The 14,059-nt window shown below is 40.6% G+C and overlaps 1 protein-coding gene across 4 annotated transcripts in view; it reads right to left on the bottom strand.

The window, feature by feature from the left end:
* Positions 1–14,059, bottom strand: part of Setbp1 (SET binding protein 1) — a 364,342-nt gene that overhangs the window by 23,998 nt on the left and 326,285 nt on the right. For 3 of the 4 annotated variants that reach the window (XM_040273487.2, XM_040273489.2, XM_078030096.1), the window contains exon 5: positions 5,655–5,825. The exons of the other annotated variant lie outside the window; for it this stretch is intronic. In XM_040273487.2, the coding sequence (XP_040129421.2) occupies positions 5,655–5,825 (171 nt within the window). The remainder of the gene's footprint in view (positions 1–5,654; positions 5,826–14,059) is intronic. 4 annotated transcript variants of the gene reach the window in all.

Consider the following 14,059-nt stretch of genomic DNA (forward strand, 5'->3'; position numbering starts at 1 on the left):
GCTTTGATATGGGTCCTTTGAAAATCATGCTCTGGCAGTGGAGATCCCAAGGAGTGCTGAGCTGGCCAGGATTTCCAAGATGAGGCCCAGTGGAAAGCAGAGGCCAGAAGTTGATGCTTCTCTGGAATGATATAGCTTTGGGCCACAGAAATGGCTCTGGTGATTTAGGATATCCAGATTAAATCAGAAAAGAGTTCATGTACTCCTTTTGGGGTAAAAATAACAATAATTATGGTAGTCTTTCAGAAAGGCTTTGGTGTGATGGACCCTCAGGAAGCACAGCAGCTTCCGCCCCTGCTGGGCACCCTAGTGGCCCAGAGAGAAGGGAGGTCAGTTGCTCTGGGCCTGACACTTCTAGCAGAGCTTTCTGGACACAGACTTATTTTCTGATGCTCCAGCATGCATCTATGGGTAGGGTACTTTTCAGACAATTTGAATGACTGTTTTAAAATTAAGCTTTATTTTCTCTGGATCTTTTCAGGTTTTGTACTGTATATATATATATATATATATATATATATATATATATATATATATATATATTTTTTTTTTTTTTTTTTAAAGAGAGAGTGAGAGAGGAGAGAGAGAGAGAGAGAGAATTTTTTAATATTTATTTTTTAGTTCTCGGCGGACACAACATCTTTGTTGGTATGTGGTGCTGAGGATCGAACCCGGGCCGCACGCATGCCAGGCGAGCGCACTACCGCTTGAGCCACATCCCCAGCCCCTTGTACTGTATATTTTAATCGATTAGTCTGGGTTCATAGGAATTTATTTCACAATTTGAAGATTTCTTCAATATATACATTTGTGCCCCTGGGATGTTTCAAATCCTATTAAATTTTACTTTTATTTTCTCTGGTTCTTTTGAAAGACAAGACATTGGCTGAATTGGCTTGTTATTTTGGTTAGGAACGTTAGGCCATGGTTCTACATAAGTTTGAAAGTATCAAGTGAAAAAAATAATTCTTCAATTCTTAAATTCCTAGTCATTGCTTTCTTGCACCCAGAGTCTGTTTTGCTATTCGGGACCCTCCTCACAGATGGAAGATGTTGGAGAGAAGAACCAGGCATCATAAAATTGGGTGCCAGACACAATTTACATCGTCATTGTTTCCCAGCTACTGGCACATTGGACTTCATTAGGATACCATTAGAATTAAGAACTCACGCTATTATTTGAAAAGGTAATTGATCTTTAATGCTTAAGGTTTTGCATCTTGATTACAGGTATAGTTTATGTCAATTGGGCTAAAAGTTTGGTTAATAATCAGTTTACCTAATAATATCAGTCTTAGTCATAAGAAGCAAAAATGCCTACAAATTTAATAGACTTCTGAAGCTTAAATACATTCATTTACTTATGGTATTTTAGAAAAAGGCAAATTATATAGTCTGGGAGAATAGTGGATTCTCCTCGAGATAAAACTTATAGAAACTGAGAATTGTGCTCAGTCTACTTTGTACTGTCAGAGTTACACCTTGATCATTGGAGATTCATTAACAGCATCCTGAATACATGTCTTTTGTTGTTGTTCTTGGACTAAAGATTGAGAGAGAGAGAGAGAGAGAGAGAGAGAGAGAGAGAGAGAGAGAGAGAGAGAGAGAGCGCACAAGCGCACAAAAAGGATATATTGGATTTCTCATCACTCCTTATCTAGATCTTTAGAGGCAAAAAAACATAATAGTTTTTGTTTCCTGATGTTTTACTGAGTTCTTACTACAATTTGGATAGCACCTATTAACATAGTTTCATCTTAAATACAAGGGAAAAAGAAAAACACATGCCTCAGAGTAAAGTCATAAATTCTCTATACATTGCATGACCTCTCTGTGAAGTTAGTTCAATATGCAGAAGACAAGAAAAATTAGCCTGACTTATTCTGGTATGGATTATCTAATATGGTTATAAAATCATTATTGGGCAAGTGTTACAGAAGTTGTTTCAAATTATGCATCACTTTGAACAAACTTTATTGAAGCTTTTACTGCATTAGCCCTAATTACTTACAATAATGATGTGGTGCTCCCCTGAATCAGACCTCCTTTCCCATGCCAGGGGATTGCAGCGGATCAATAGCCATTGAGCAGTTTGATCATGCACGCTGACCTGCTGGAGCACTGGTGGCAGCCACTGCCATCCCTGCCTCTCCCTTCCCAGTCTCCCAGTAGCTCATGAACTGACATGTTTTCAGTGGCCACACTCTCCTGTGTCTTTGCTGTCCCTCCAACAAATCAATAACTTCACAATCTGTATGCATCTCAGACTCTGAGAAACAAAAAAAGTGCCTTAAAAATACTCACGGGAGGGGTGGTCCCTGGTTCATGCGCATGTCCATGTGTTCCTCCTGCACTTAAGCTAGGATAGATTTTTAAACCTTTTACCCACACTCACTCATTTCTCCCATATCATAGATTTATAAAAGAATGTGAGAAATGTTCCTTTTTTTTTAAAAAAAAAAAACTACAGAGCAATTATTTGGCAAGTATCTACCAACAACCTACAATGTGCCTGTCAATTGTTTTCCGTTTGATTGTTAAGTACTTTCAAGATGGCGCATGTTTTTTTCTGACATCTCCCATCTTGCTCATACTGGAGAGGCACACAGCTCCTGTTCTCCATTATTCATTTTATGCAGTGATTATTTATTGAGCATCTACTATATGTCAGGAACTGTGCTAGGTCATTTAGCATTCATTATTTTTTTAAAGGAATTTCTAGTTAATTAGATTATTTAAATATCTTCTTATCTCTCAGTGATTTCTTGAATTAATTTTGCTTTGTTTACCACTTAGTTTAACTTTTCTTTCTTTTTTTCCCCCTACTTCCCCAGAACTATACTATAGAAATGATTATCTGTTAGGAAATAGGCTATCAATAAATTGATTTCTGCATAAAGCCAGAAGATGATGACAGGCACTCTAAAGAAAACAAAAATCAAATGAGGGGTCTCATCAGAAATAGATATGACTATGGCGCCCAATTAAATGAAATCAAATGCAGAAACTTGGTTTTGGTGAGCACAATCTACTCCACCAGACTATTCTCCAAAGAAGTCGAGGTTCATAGTTAGAAACAAATCTGCTTTTGCTCATGTTGGGCCTATGACAGAAGTGGGGTTCCATTGTAATCAACCAGTAAATCAGAAAAAATTGGGTTCCCATCCAATAGTATGACCTCAGGCAAAACTGTGCATCTCAGGAGGTATCTGTCTCTTCACGTGTGAAACAGAGCGTTGGACACAAGCCCAGCTAGTGTGTTCCCAACTCTCTCAGGTTTGTGGGAAACCATTTATCTGTGGGGAGTGAAATCTCAGGAAGGTCTGGCTTCCAGCACCTGGGGAGATCTCTGGCTTGTTTCCCCCCCAAAGTTCTGCTCGGCAGCCTGAGATCCGGAAATGAACCAAATCTGTACAATTCTCATGAGGGTCTCATTTTTAGTATTGCCAAAACTAAACAGCCTGTTCCCCGCATCCTGAAACAGGAGAGTTTTGGCTCAGCTCTGATTACGGGAGAGGCAGGTTTAAAAGTCTAATACCCACCCGTTTCTTTCTTCTGCTTGGCGTATGTGTCCATTACTGGGTACAAGTGTATATAAGCATGTCATCTAAGAATGGTGTCACTCACACTGAGTGGAAAGACTGCAGGGTAGAAAACTGGGGGACCACTTATCTTTGTCCCCCAGAAAATATTTATGTTTGGCCCACAAAGGCGGAACAGGCTGATTTCTGACTCCATAAAGGCAGGGGTTGCAGGCTTAACTGACAAGGTTGAATAAAAAATTAGCCGGGTCGGTAGTGAAGTCCACAGACCAAATATTTTACTTTAGCTAAGTGATATCTTCCCAGAGTTTCAGTCCTGACACCAGTTTCCCCTTCCGGAAGTCTGCCCACATGCTTCCCTCTTCCCTTTCACAAAAGTGCCACTGTTCCATCAAGATTCGGGGGCGGCCCTCCCCCATTCCTTTCTGACTTTCCTTTCTTTGATTTCTTATTCTCCTTGTTGACATCATCTACCTGCCATTTCTACCAAAAATACCCTTTCACACTCAATATGTGAAAGGCACAAAGGTTCACGATCCCACTCCTTTAAAGCAAGATTTTTTTTTTTCAAAAGAATGGAGAGAATCCTGTGTCCATAATAAGTTCAAAAGCTAGTCCCAGAAAAACAAAGTCATGTGATCAAATAAGATTGTGGAATTCTTTGCCTCCCCTCCCAGGGCCTAACAATGAGGACAGGTCACTCAAACCCCCAGAAAACCCTTGCAGGAAGGAAGGCAGCATTACCTACCCTTGCTTCACACACACACACACACACACACACACACACACACACACACACACACAAATAAATAAATAACATTTCACAAGAACATCTGCCAATATTTTGCTGAACTCAATTTAGGAAGTGTCCTTCCAAGTATTTCTTTCTGTTATTTTAATTGTGCTCATTTTCTGGTCACCAGTGAGTTCCACGAAGGAGGTGGGAACACAGACAAGTTCTCTGCCTAAAGCCACCTGCTGAATGAGAAGATGAGTTTGGAGTGAATATCGGTAATGAGTTTCCTCTTGGGTTTCTGATCATGACAGGCATTTCTAAATGCTGTAGCAGGCTTACCACATTCATTTATCAATGTATTTATTCAGCAGATATCAATGGAAGGTGCCTTTCTTCTGCTTTCCATGAAGAGAGGAAGAATCTAATCCATGTGCCCTGCCTCTTACTTGAGTACAACTTTGTTACAGGGGAGAAGCTAAACAGGGGGCCTTTTCTTATGCTGTCTGTCAGAAGATGATAAAGGCACAGGAGAGACAATGGTCACTAAAGGTGTTTGCAGAGTCATGACCAGCTGAGCCTTGAAGAACTACAGGATGTAAGTGAGAAGCAAGAGTGTCTCCAAGTACAAGTGTTAAGTCACACCCAAGGCCCGTGCACCTGGTGGCAGAGGTGAGATTGGCAAATCGAGGTTGTCATAGGGGCTGGGGGAGATGGTGGTATGGGGTGTAGAACAGGGCAGTGGTGGAAGGAGTCAGGCTGCAGAGAACTAAGGATATCTGAATAAGGAATTCAACTACTTTTGAGGATTCTGGAAATGATGGAGGAGTTGGTGAAATTGTGGGGTGGAATGTAGCAAGGCTTCAAGGAAACTCTGTGACTGCCATTTTTCAATAGTGATGAGCACACAGGGCGATGAAATGCAGGGTGGGAGAATATGGGCTTTGGAATCCTGACTGTCCCCAGGTTGCTGGGGCAAGTTCCTATCCTCTTAGCTTCTCTTGTGAAGATGAGGATAGAAAAAAGAGTTCTTTGCAAGACATATGAATAACATGCATAAGGCCCTTGATGCAGAGACTAATAACTAATAAGGCTAATAAAGAGGAATCAATATTGTTATCATATAGTTGGCCCTAACTGGACCAGTACTAGAATAAACTGGAAAGCTGTAGACAGCATCCCTACCTCCAGGCTCCGTGTTTAATCTGCTTTTCTTCTTCCCATGACCAAAACCCAGTGCTGAGCTGCTCCCTTGCTCAGCGTCCATGGGAGTCAGTTCAATAGAGAACTCTTACCTGCACTCAACAGGTCACTCCTAGTGGGACTTCTCCTCCCTCATCTTCATGGTGGCGAACCCCAAACACTTGAAAACTACTCACCTGCATCTGATGTTGCTGCGGATGCGGCGAGGAGAGACAACATCGGGGTGGGTGGAATTGAGACACTGTCAACTACAGCTGGCTTCTTCCTGGTCATCCCGGTGGACGCTGAGCCCTCGTTCTTACTATGCACTGTCGTCTGGTCCACTTTTAAGTGGGGACTTGGCATCCCTAAAAAACAACCCAAAACCTGTCGTTGATTTAAAGGAACAGGCTGACGAACAACATAGAACCTAAATATGATCCTGGGAAATAGTACAATGATTTGAACTCCTTCTGGTACCAAAAAAAAAATGACATTTTAGAAAATTTGAAGGAAAAGAAACAACCATAGCCATGATTGGCTTTGTGGCTGAAGTTAGGAGTGATGACATTCCAGGTTGGCTGCCTGGAAGGGATATGCATCCCATTAGTCTTTGGAAGATGAAGCAACCCATCTTTACAAAGGTTATGCTGTGCAGAATAAAGGGGGTTCCTATGGTTTCCACCCCAGCGAGGCTGCTCATCACAGCTGGGTAGATGAGACTAAATGAGAAGGAAAAGCTTTGGTGCAGGTGCACACAAGTTCATGTATCATCGTCCTAGGTGTGGGGAGAGGGGAGTGTGGGGAGAAAACAGTGTGGGGAGAGGGGAGGCAAGGCTTGGCAGAGCTCATTTTAGATCAGCAAGGAGAGCACATGGGAGAATGGACAAAGGATCCAGAGGGAATCAACCTGGGTGCCCTGGACGGATGAATGGATGAAGAAAATATGGTGTATATATACACAATGAAATATTATTCATCCATCTAGAAGAATAAAATCTTGTCATTTGCATCAAGATGAGTTTATGGAACTGGAGAAGTTTATGTTAAGTGAAATAATTCAGACACAGATCTGAATGTAGAATAGCAATCAGTAGAGGCTGGGAAGGGGGGACGATGGCTAAAAAGAGGCTGTATTCAAGCAGGACACCTGTATGAATGGATCAAAATAGCACACTGAATCTTATTAATATGTACAAGTAATATATGTACAAAAAAACCCCCAGCCTGATGGAGCAGGAAATGTATTGTGGAGACTGGTGTGTGTCAATAGTCATAAGGCTAAGGACATGCCAAACTGGGGGCCTTTGAATAAGGTTTGAGCCTAACAAACATCCCAAGACTTGTCTTGATGATGCTGAAAAGCCTGGGAGACTCATGAGCTGTTCTGAAACCTTGTTCCTGAGCTTGAATGTAGATGCTGCCACTTTTCAGTTGTGAAATCAAGAGCAAGTTACTTAACCTACAGTTATTTAAACCTACAGTTTCAAGTGTTATGTTTTTATAACTTTAAACGTTGGAATGGGCTTTGACTGGACAAAGGGGAGGGAGGGAAGGGGAAGGGGCACAGGAGCAGGAAAGGTGGTGGAATGTAATGGACATCATTACCCTAGGTACATGTATGACTGCTCATATGGTGTGATGGTACATCCTGTACAACCAAAGAAACGAAAACTTGTACAATAAATTGCAATGCATTCTGCTGTCATATATACCTAATTAGAATTAATTAATTAATTAAAAACAAAAGTGGAATGATTCCCAGCAGCTCAGGAAACTGAGGCAGGAGGAGTGCTAGATCAAAGCCAGCCTCAGCAACTTAGTGATGCCCTCTTAATGTGACCCTGTCTCAAAAAAAAAAAAAAAAAGAAGGAGGGAAAGAAAGAAAACCCAAAACAGAAAAGTGGAATGGTAACAGTATTATTTTGTTGGATTTTTTTGTGAGTATTCAATGAGTCAATTAATGTAAGGTGCTTAGGAACAATATCTATCACATAGTCCATACTACTTAACCATTGTCATCATCATTATTATCACTTATATCATAATTATTATAATCCAATGCTTCCTCAGAACCAATTTTAACCAGTAAGCAAAAGTTTAGTTCTCTTTCCGGACATGACCAAAGTGACCCTTCAACCCATGGGCAGGTATTCAGGGTCTCCTCATCTGTGGGCTACACACCACTGACAGCAGCAACAACAAACTGGGTTTTATCACGTATTTCTTGACACTTTTTTTCCCAATGCAACCAACCTTCGCAGAGTAGCATTATCTCACTGCCACAGTGAGATCAGCTTCACTTGGGCCTTGTGACAACCCTGTGAAGCATGTGGTGTGGATATTACCGTTTTCTCAATTTTACAGATGAGGAGAAAACATTTCTGAGAGCTTAAGGGAAAGCTGAATAAACTCATACTGTTCTTTATGTCAGAGGTGGAAGTTTCTAGAAAACTAGATGCAAAACCCAGGACCATCTTGGTCCGCCTGGCTGTACTCTGTAACACCTAATCACCACCCCAGTCTGTTGAGGCATGTTTCAGGCTGAGGACACAGACATTGTAGTATCATACCTGGAAAAGGCACTTGTAACGACCTAAGGAGAAACCCACACTGACATTTTACTTTGCCTTCTATTAACTTCACCTCATTCCCCACCCTGGTCTCTGAAACCCCTGCTTAAGATGCCACATTTAAATAGTAATGCCATTTATGCTTTTTCTGAATTTTATATTTCATGGCATCTTGAAGGTGAAGATAAACAAATATCAAATTCTATGACAGAAAGATTGCAAGGCACAACCGTTGAGATACACAAACATGGGTAGGTGTGGTTATCTACACAAATTTGTGCATATATGCTGGTAAAATATGCACGTGTGCTAGTGGCAGGCTAGAAACAAACATCTAATATCCTTGAAGTGCATCGAGGACCATCTGTAAGGAAATGTATCCAAGCAGTGGTGGTGACTTTGAGTCCAGAGAGCTCAGGGAAGATTGGTGGGGAGATAGTGTCTACTTTTACTCCCTAGTTTCTTTATTGTTAATATATTTTAAAAAAATCTAAATATGTGCTAAACTTTCTTTTTCTACTGAGAAAATACACATAGTTTGGGGAAAATCTAGAAATCTATCAGAGAATGGGCACTGGGGTAGAATGACTGATGAGTTTGAACACCTGGCTGCTAACAAATCTGATGCTGGGGACAGCAGGCAGCAGTCTGATGACAATTCTCTGTTTTGATCCTCTGCACCACCACAGTGTGATTCCCTCTGAATAGAGGCAGGCAGATCCTCCCTGGCACCTCTAGAGCAATAGACCACAGTCCTATTGGATAACTGCTCCTTTGGAAAAACTCACTGATAAGCCATCTCTGTACCTGTGGACACAGGTTGGGCAGGTACTTCTTTAAATGATGATATGCATGGGGAATGAAGGCAATAAAAGAATATTTAACCCTCACTTGGGAACAAATCAATTTCAAGTCATTTTAGATGTACCCATTTTCATGCAAATGTTCACAATCTAAATGAGTCTCAGTCCACATCATCTCATTAAAGTTGATCTGATGATACCTCTATTGGGCATACTTTGCTACTCAAGTGTTTGTGTTACAGAATATGTTAAACATAATAAGATGACACTTAAAACACTCTGTCATTCAGATTGTCACTATTTGGCTTTTTCAAAAACCCTTAGATAATTTAAGATTTCCCCGATTCTAGTACTGCTTGCGAGTTGTCAATTTGGGGAAACAAATTGAAGAAGGAAAAAAAAATACACAAAAAAACAGGCCTGACTTTTTCTCAGTAATTTTTGGATTTCAAAAGGATAATGGAAACAAACCCAGAAATAACATGCACGGGTGAGAGTACTAGATAAACTTTCAACAAAGCCTAATCTAGGAACACTTGATAATTGATGAACTGTGCCTGAGAGCAGAGGTCTCAAGAGATGGAACGGGTGACTCCTCCTTGGGAGAGGGCACGGGGCAGGTGGCCACGGAGGGCTTTGTTTCCCTTCATTCCAGGTGGCATCTGATGCTCCTGGGTGTGAGGCCAAAGTGGTGGGACATCTGGAGAGTTTCTTCCCAGCATGAGCTTGGCTTCTCTCTCTCCATAGGAGGAAGATTTTAGAGGCTGGAGCTTCATCACAAACACACACACACACACACACACACACACACACCACACACACTCACACACCACACACACTCACACACACACACACACACAAAGGAATCCTAATAAAGCCTTGTACTGGTTGGATCATTGAGATGTAGCTCCCCTGTTTATACTAGGGCATGAGAAAAGTCAGGGGTGACTTGGATCTGGCAAGCGATCTCTGTCTAAATTCAGGCAGCAGACTGTTTGAAGGCTCTTAGTGGAGTTCAGAGCATGCCTATGCCCCCATACAACACATGCCACACTGATGTTTGCATATTTGGAGGCCGGTATGTTTTTAAAGGAGGAAATAACAATGCTAATAACTTTGTGGATCCAACATCTGTTCATAATTAAGAGAAAGAGCTAAGAGGAAACAGAAGAAGTTAAAACCTATATGAAACCATCCAGCTATAACCTATTGACCTCTATTGATAATTTTTTTTTTCTAAAAAAGTCTTTGAAACTGTGCGGTAGCCTATCAAGGGACAGCCACTCATTTTCAAAGGTAATTTCTCATAGACCACTTATCCCCTCAAACCTCTACCTGCACACCGTGTTTGCATTAGGGACTTGATTTATGGATTCCAACTCCTGCGATGCAGAAGCTGACTTCCTGTTGCCTTGGTTACTTGGAGCTCAGTTCAAGGTTAAACTACTCCCAAATCAAAATCAGTAGCAGGCTGTATCTAGTGGCCAGGTTATTGACTGCCCCAGGATGCAAAAAGGTCAGAGACCAAAGCACTGCTTACTGCCTTAAGGTGAGTCAATAGCTTCAATATTTTGATTCTGTTTCTTTGGAAGTAGTAGTTGCTGCTCAATTACCTCTTCCCCAGGTTGCTCAAGGTCAAAGAGGTCATAGCAGAAAAGCAGGGTCTATGGTGTCTGACTTTCCCAGGATCCCTTTAATGAGCTTTGTGACCTTGGATAATAAAAACCAGCCTCCCCTTAGAGTCATTGCTTTAAGGTTTACAAAGCTAGTTATCTACTTTGCCTCATTCTTCATAGGGAAAAAACAAATAAAAACCCTTGTGGATGGCTACTATTTAGTCCTATTTCTTAGAAGAGAAGTTGAAGTTTCAGAAAGGTCATGTGATTTCTCTAAAATCACAACTGGTAGTAGATGGCAGTATCTAGATCCTCTGACTCGCTGCTGGATCCTGATTCCACAGGGTTTCCTTAAAACAAGGGAGTTGATGGAATCATCCCTGGGGAATCCCATGTAATTCACCTTACTACATCCACTGCAGAGAGTAATATATCTTGTAGGTAGTATATGGTTAATATAGGTTCCTTGAATGGTTTCAATCATTTTCGAATTCTAATATTTGCAAGTTCATGTGTTTCCTGGTGACACAGCTCAGACTAGCATGGGGGGAAAGGCTGATGTGCCTGGGATGGTTGGTCCCTTCAGTTTGCCTTGCTGATCATCTCTACAGAATGCCATGGTTTGGCAAGGATTAGGGGTGAAGATATAGTGAATGGTTAGTGGTTTTTAATCTTGCAAGAGCTCTGGAATACATTATGCTATCTGTCTCTTACAGTGAGTTTTGGTAGTCAGCTCTCAAATAATTGTGGATTTCAGAAAGAATGAGTATAGACCCACCAAATAGCATTACACTTAAGAGTGACTTTGCCTGAATTTCATTTTTTAAGGTCCTAGAATGAAGTAAAAGTCATTTGACAAAATAATAATAATAATAATAATAATAATAATAATAATAATATTGGTGAGGCCATTTCATCTGTGGATAACAGGTGAGAGTTCCAGTTCACAAACGAGGAAACAGGGGCACAGAGGACCAGGTGATATGCTCAAGATCACAAACTCTGCGTGTGGATGTAGCAATGCTGAATCCATGTCTCTTGACTCAATTCAACGATCTTTCCTTGCCCACAGTATTTTTACTTTTGGGTCAACCAGTAAATGATGTGTTTTTACAAGAGGAAACTGCTTCTGAAAACTTGATAATCATTCTCTTCCTAATGTACTGGTTTTCTATTTAGATTCCGCCATCGCTCCTTTTTCTTGTGGCCTTTTTTATTGGACTCATGTCCAATAAAGGGAAATCTGTGTTACAGAAGAAAGTGAATCTACTAAAGGAGACTCTTGAAATCTGGGAATAATATTTTTTTCTGGGCAAAAGTCAATAAACATGTTAAAACATTTTTGTTGTATCATTTTATTCATTAATTCAACAATGATTTATTTAACATCTATCACACCAGGGAAATGGCATTGGTCAAAACAGTTAAAGTTCCTGTTTTGTAAGAATTACATTCTAATAGTCTCTATGTGGCATAATGGTAGTCATTATATTTTATGAGGGCAATGACTAAAGTGCTTTTTTAATCATCAAAAGGCAGAGCCTCTTCTACAGCTCAGGAGACATCATTATGTAAATGAGCAAAACCAACCTATCCAGATGGATACAGCCCCATGGATGCTAAGCTTAGTGGAGAGAGAACTCACCTTTGTGCAAATTGGACACAGGCATAGCTTCCTAAGTGCACATGCACTATAAGGCTCATGACTTGGAGAAAGTAGCATGAGAAGGATTCCAAACAAGGTGCCTATGGACCCCAAATGACCTGCTCAGAGACAGTGGCCTCACCAACATTAATTTGGTGCCAAATGACTTTTACTTCATTCTAGAACCTTAAGAGATAAAATTCAAGCAAGGTCACTCTTGAGTGGAACACTATTCAGTGGGTCTAAGATCCATCATTCTGAAAGTAGCAATTATATGAGAGTTGACTATCTAACCTCAGGAGTTTGTGATTTCTATCTCCCAGAGATGGTTTAGAAGTAGAAAGTAGGATACCATGGAAACACTTATGAAACTAATAAACTCAACAAGATAGGAGGTCAAATGATTCCTTCATGAATCAGGAGGAAAATGAGATCCTAGTGGGCTCTGGGGTGGTTTCTTTCTTGTCCACTTATTAATTCAACATCCATTAATAACCCATAAGTGGCAGATACCATGAAGCCCCAGCCACTTCATATTGAAATGGGGTCCACCATCCATTTAGGAAAACAGACACAGATACAAAAACTCCAGTCTTAAAAGATGGGTAGACTTCAGTAACTCAAAGTGGAGGGAGGGCCAGCTGGGGCTGGGGAAGGATAGGAACAAAGCAGAAACAACAGTTCCTTCTTGTGCTACTGAGGGAAAAGTGCTTAAGATGAGTCATAAAAAGCTAATAGTGGGAGATATGTCTGGAAAAGTAGCTGAGAAAACTTAACCCACATCTTTTGTCAGGTAGAATTAATGCCTCCCTCCAACCTGTTGTCTTTCCACCTGGATACACTTCTGCTACAGGACTGGGGCTCTGTCCGTAATTGTTTGTTCATTTCTCTGCCAATGTCTAGGCAACTGCAAATTAATTAACCTTGAACTGAGCTCCAAGGTCAGGAATCATGTCTCATTTTTTTTTTGGCTCCCAATACTTATTTCAATAAATACCAAAAATACTTATCAGTAAGTACTGTTTGATTAAGTACTTTTTGAGTTCAATAAGTACTCCAAAACGTTGGATGGATAAGTGGATAAATAATATATACACCTATACTTCTAAGTACAAACCTTCTAGGCAGTGCCTTAACTACTTTAGCCACACATTTCTTTATTCTAAAACTATTCTTTTTTTCCCAGCGTAGTATAGTAGTATAGAATAGAAGTGAAATGCATCTTCTAGAGTCAAACTAGCTACTTTACTAGCTGAGTGATTTGGGGTAGATTTGGTTAACTCTCCATGCCTCAGTTTCCTTAATGATTAAATGAGGTGGTTATGAGGATTAAAGGAATTTTATAGTGTGATAGGTAATGCCCTCCCCTCCTCCCTCCAAGTTATCCACATCCTAATTCCTAGAACCTGTTAATGTCATGTAATGTTGCAAGAGAATTAAGGTTGCAGACAGAATTAATGTTGCTAATCAGCTGACCTTAACATCAGGAGTACACATTTAATTATCCAGATGGTCACAATGTAATCACAGGGGTGGAGGAAGAGGGCAGAACAGAAGAGTCAAAAAACGTAGATATAATGGAGGAAATAGGCACAGAGAGATGGTATGTTGCTGGCTTTGAAGATGCAGGAAGGTGGCCATGAGTAAGGAATACAGATGGTCTTTAGAAACTGGGTGGGGTGGGGTGGGGTGGTGAGGAAGAAAGAAAGAACGAATTCTCCAAAAGTTTCTATAAAGGAAGGTAGCTCTGTTGACATCTTAATATCAGGTTAGTGAGATCTATTTTGGAATTCTGACATCCAATAATATAAGATGATATATTTTTGTTATTTATTTATTTTGGGGGGTACTGGGGATTGAACTCAGGGGCACTCAACCACTGAGCCACATCCTCAGTTCTATTTTATATTTTATCGAAAGACAAGGTCTCAATGAACTGCTTAGCACCTCACTGTAGCTGAGGCT

This window comes from Ictidomys tridecemlineatus, chromosome 13 (genome assembly GCF_052094955.1).
Source record: "Ictidomys tridecemlineatus isolate mIctTri1 chromosome 13, mIctTri1.hap1, whole genome shotgun sequence".
NCBI classification, from domain to species: Eukaryota; Metazoa; Chordata; class Mammalia; order Rodentia; family Sciuridae; genus Ictidomys; species Ictidomys tridecemlineatus.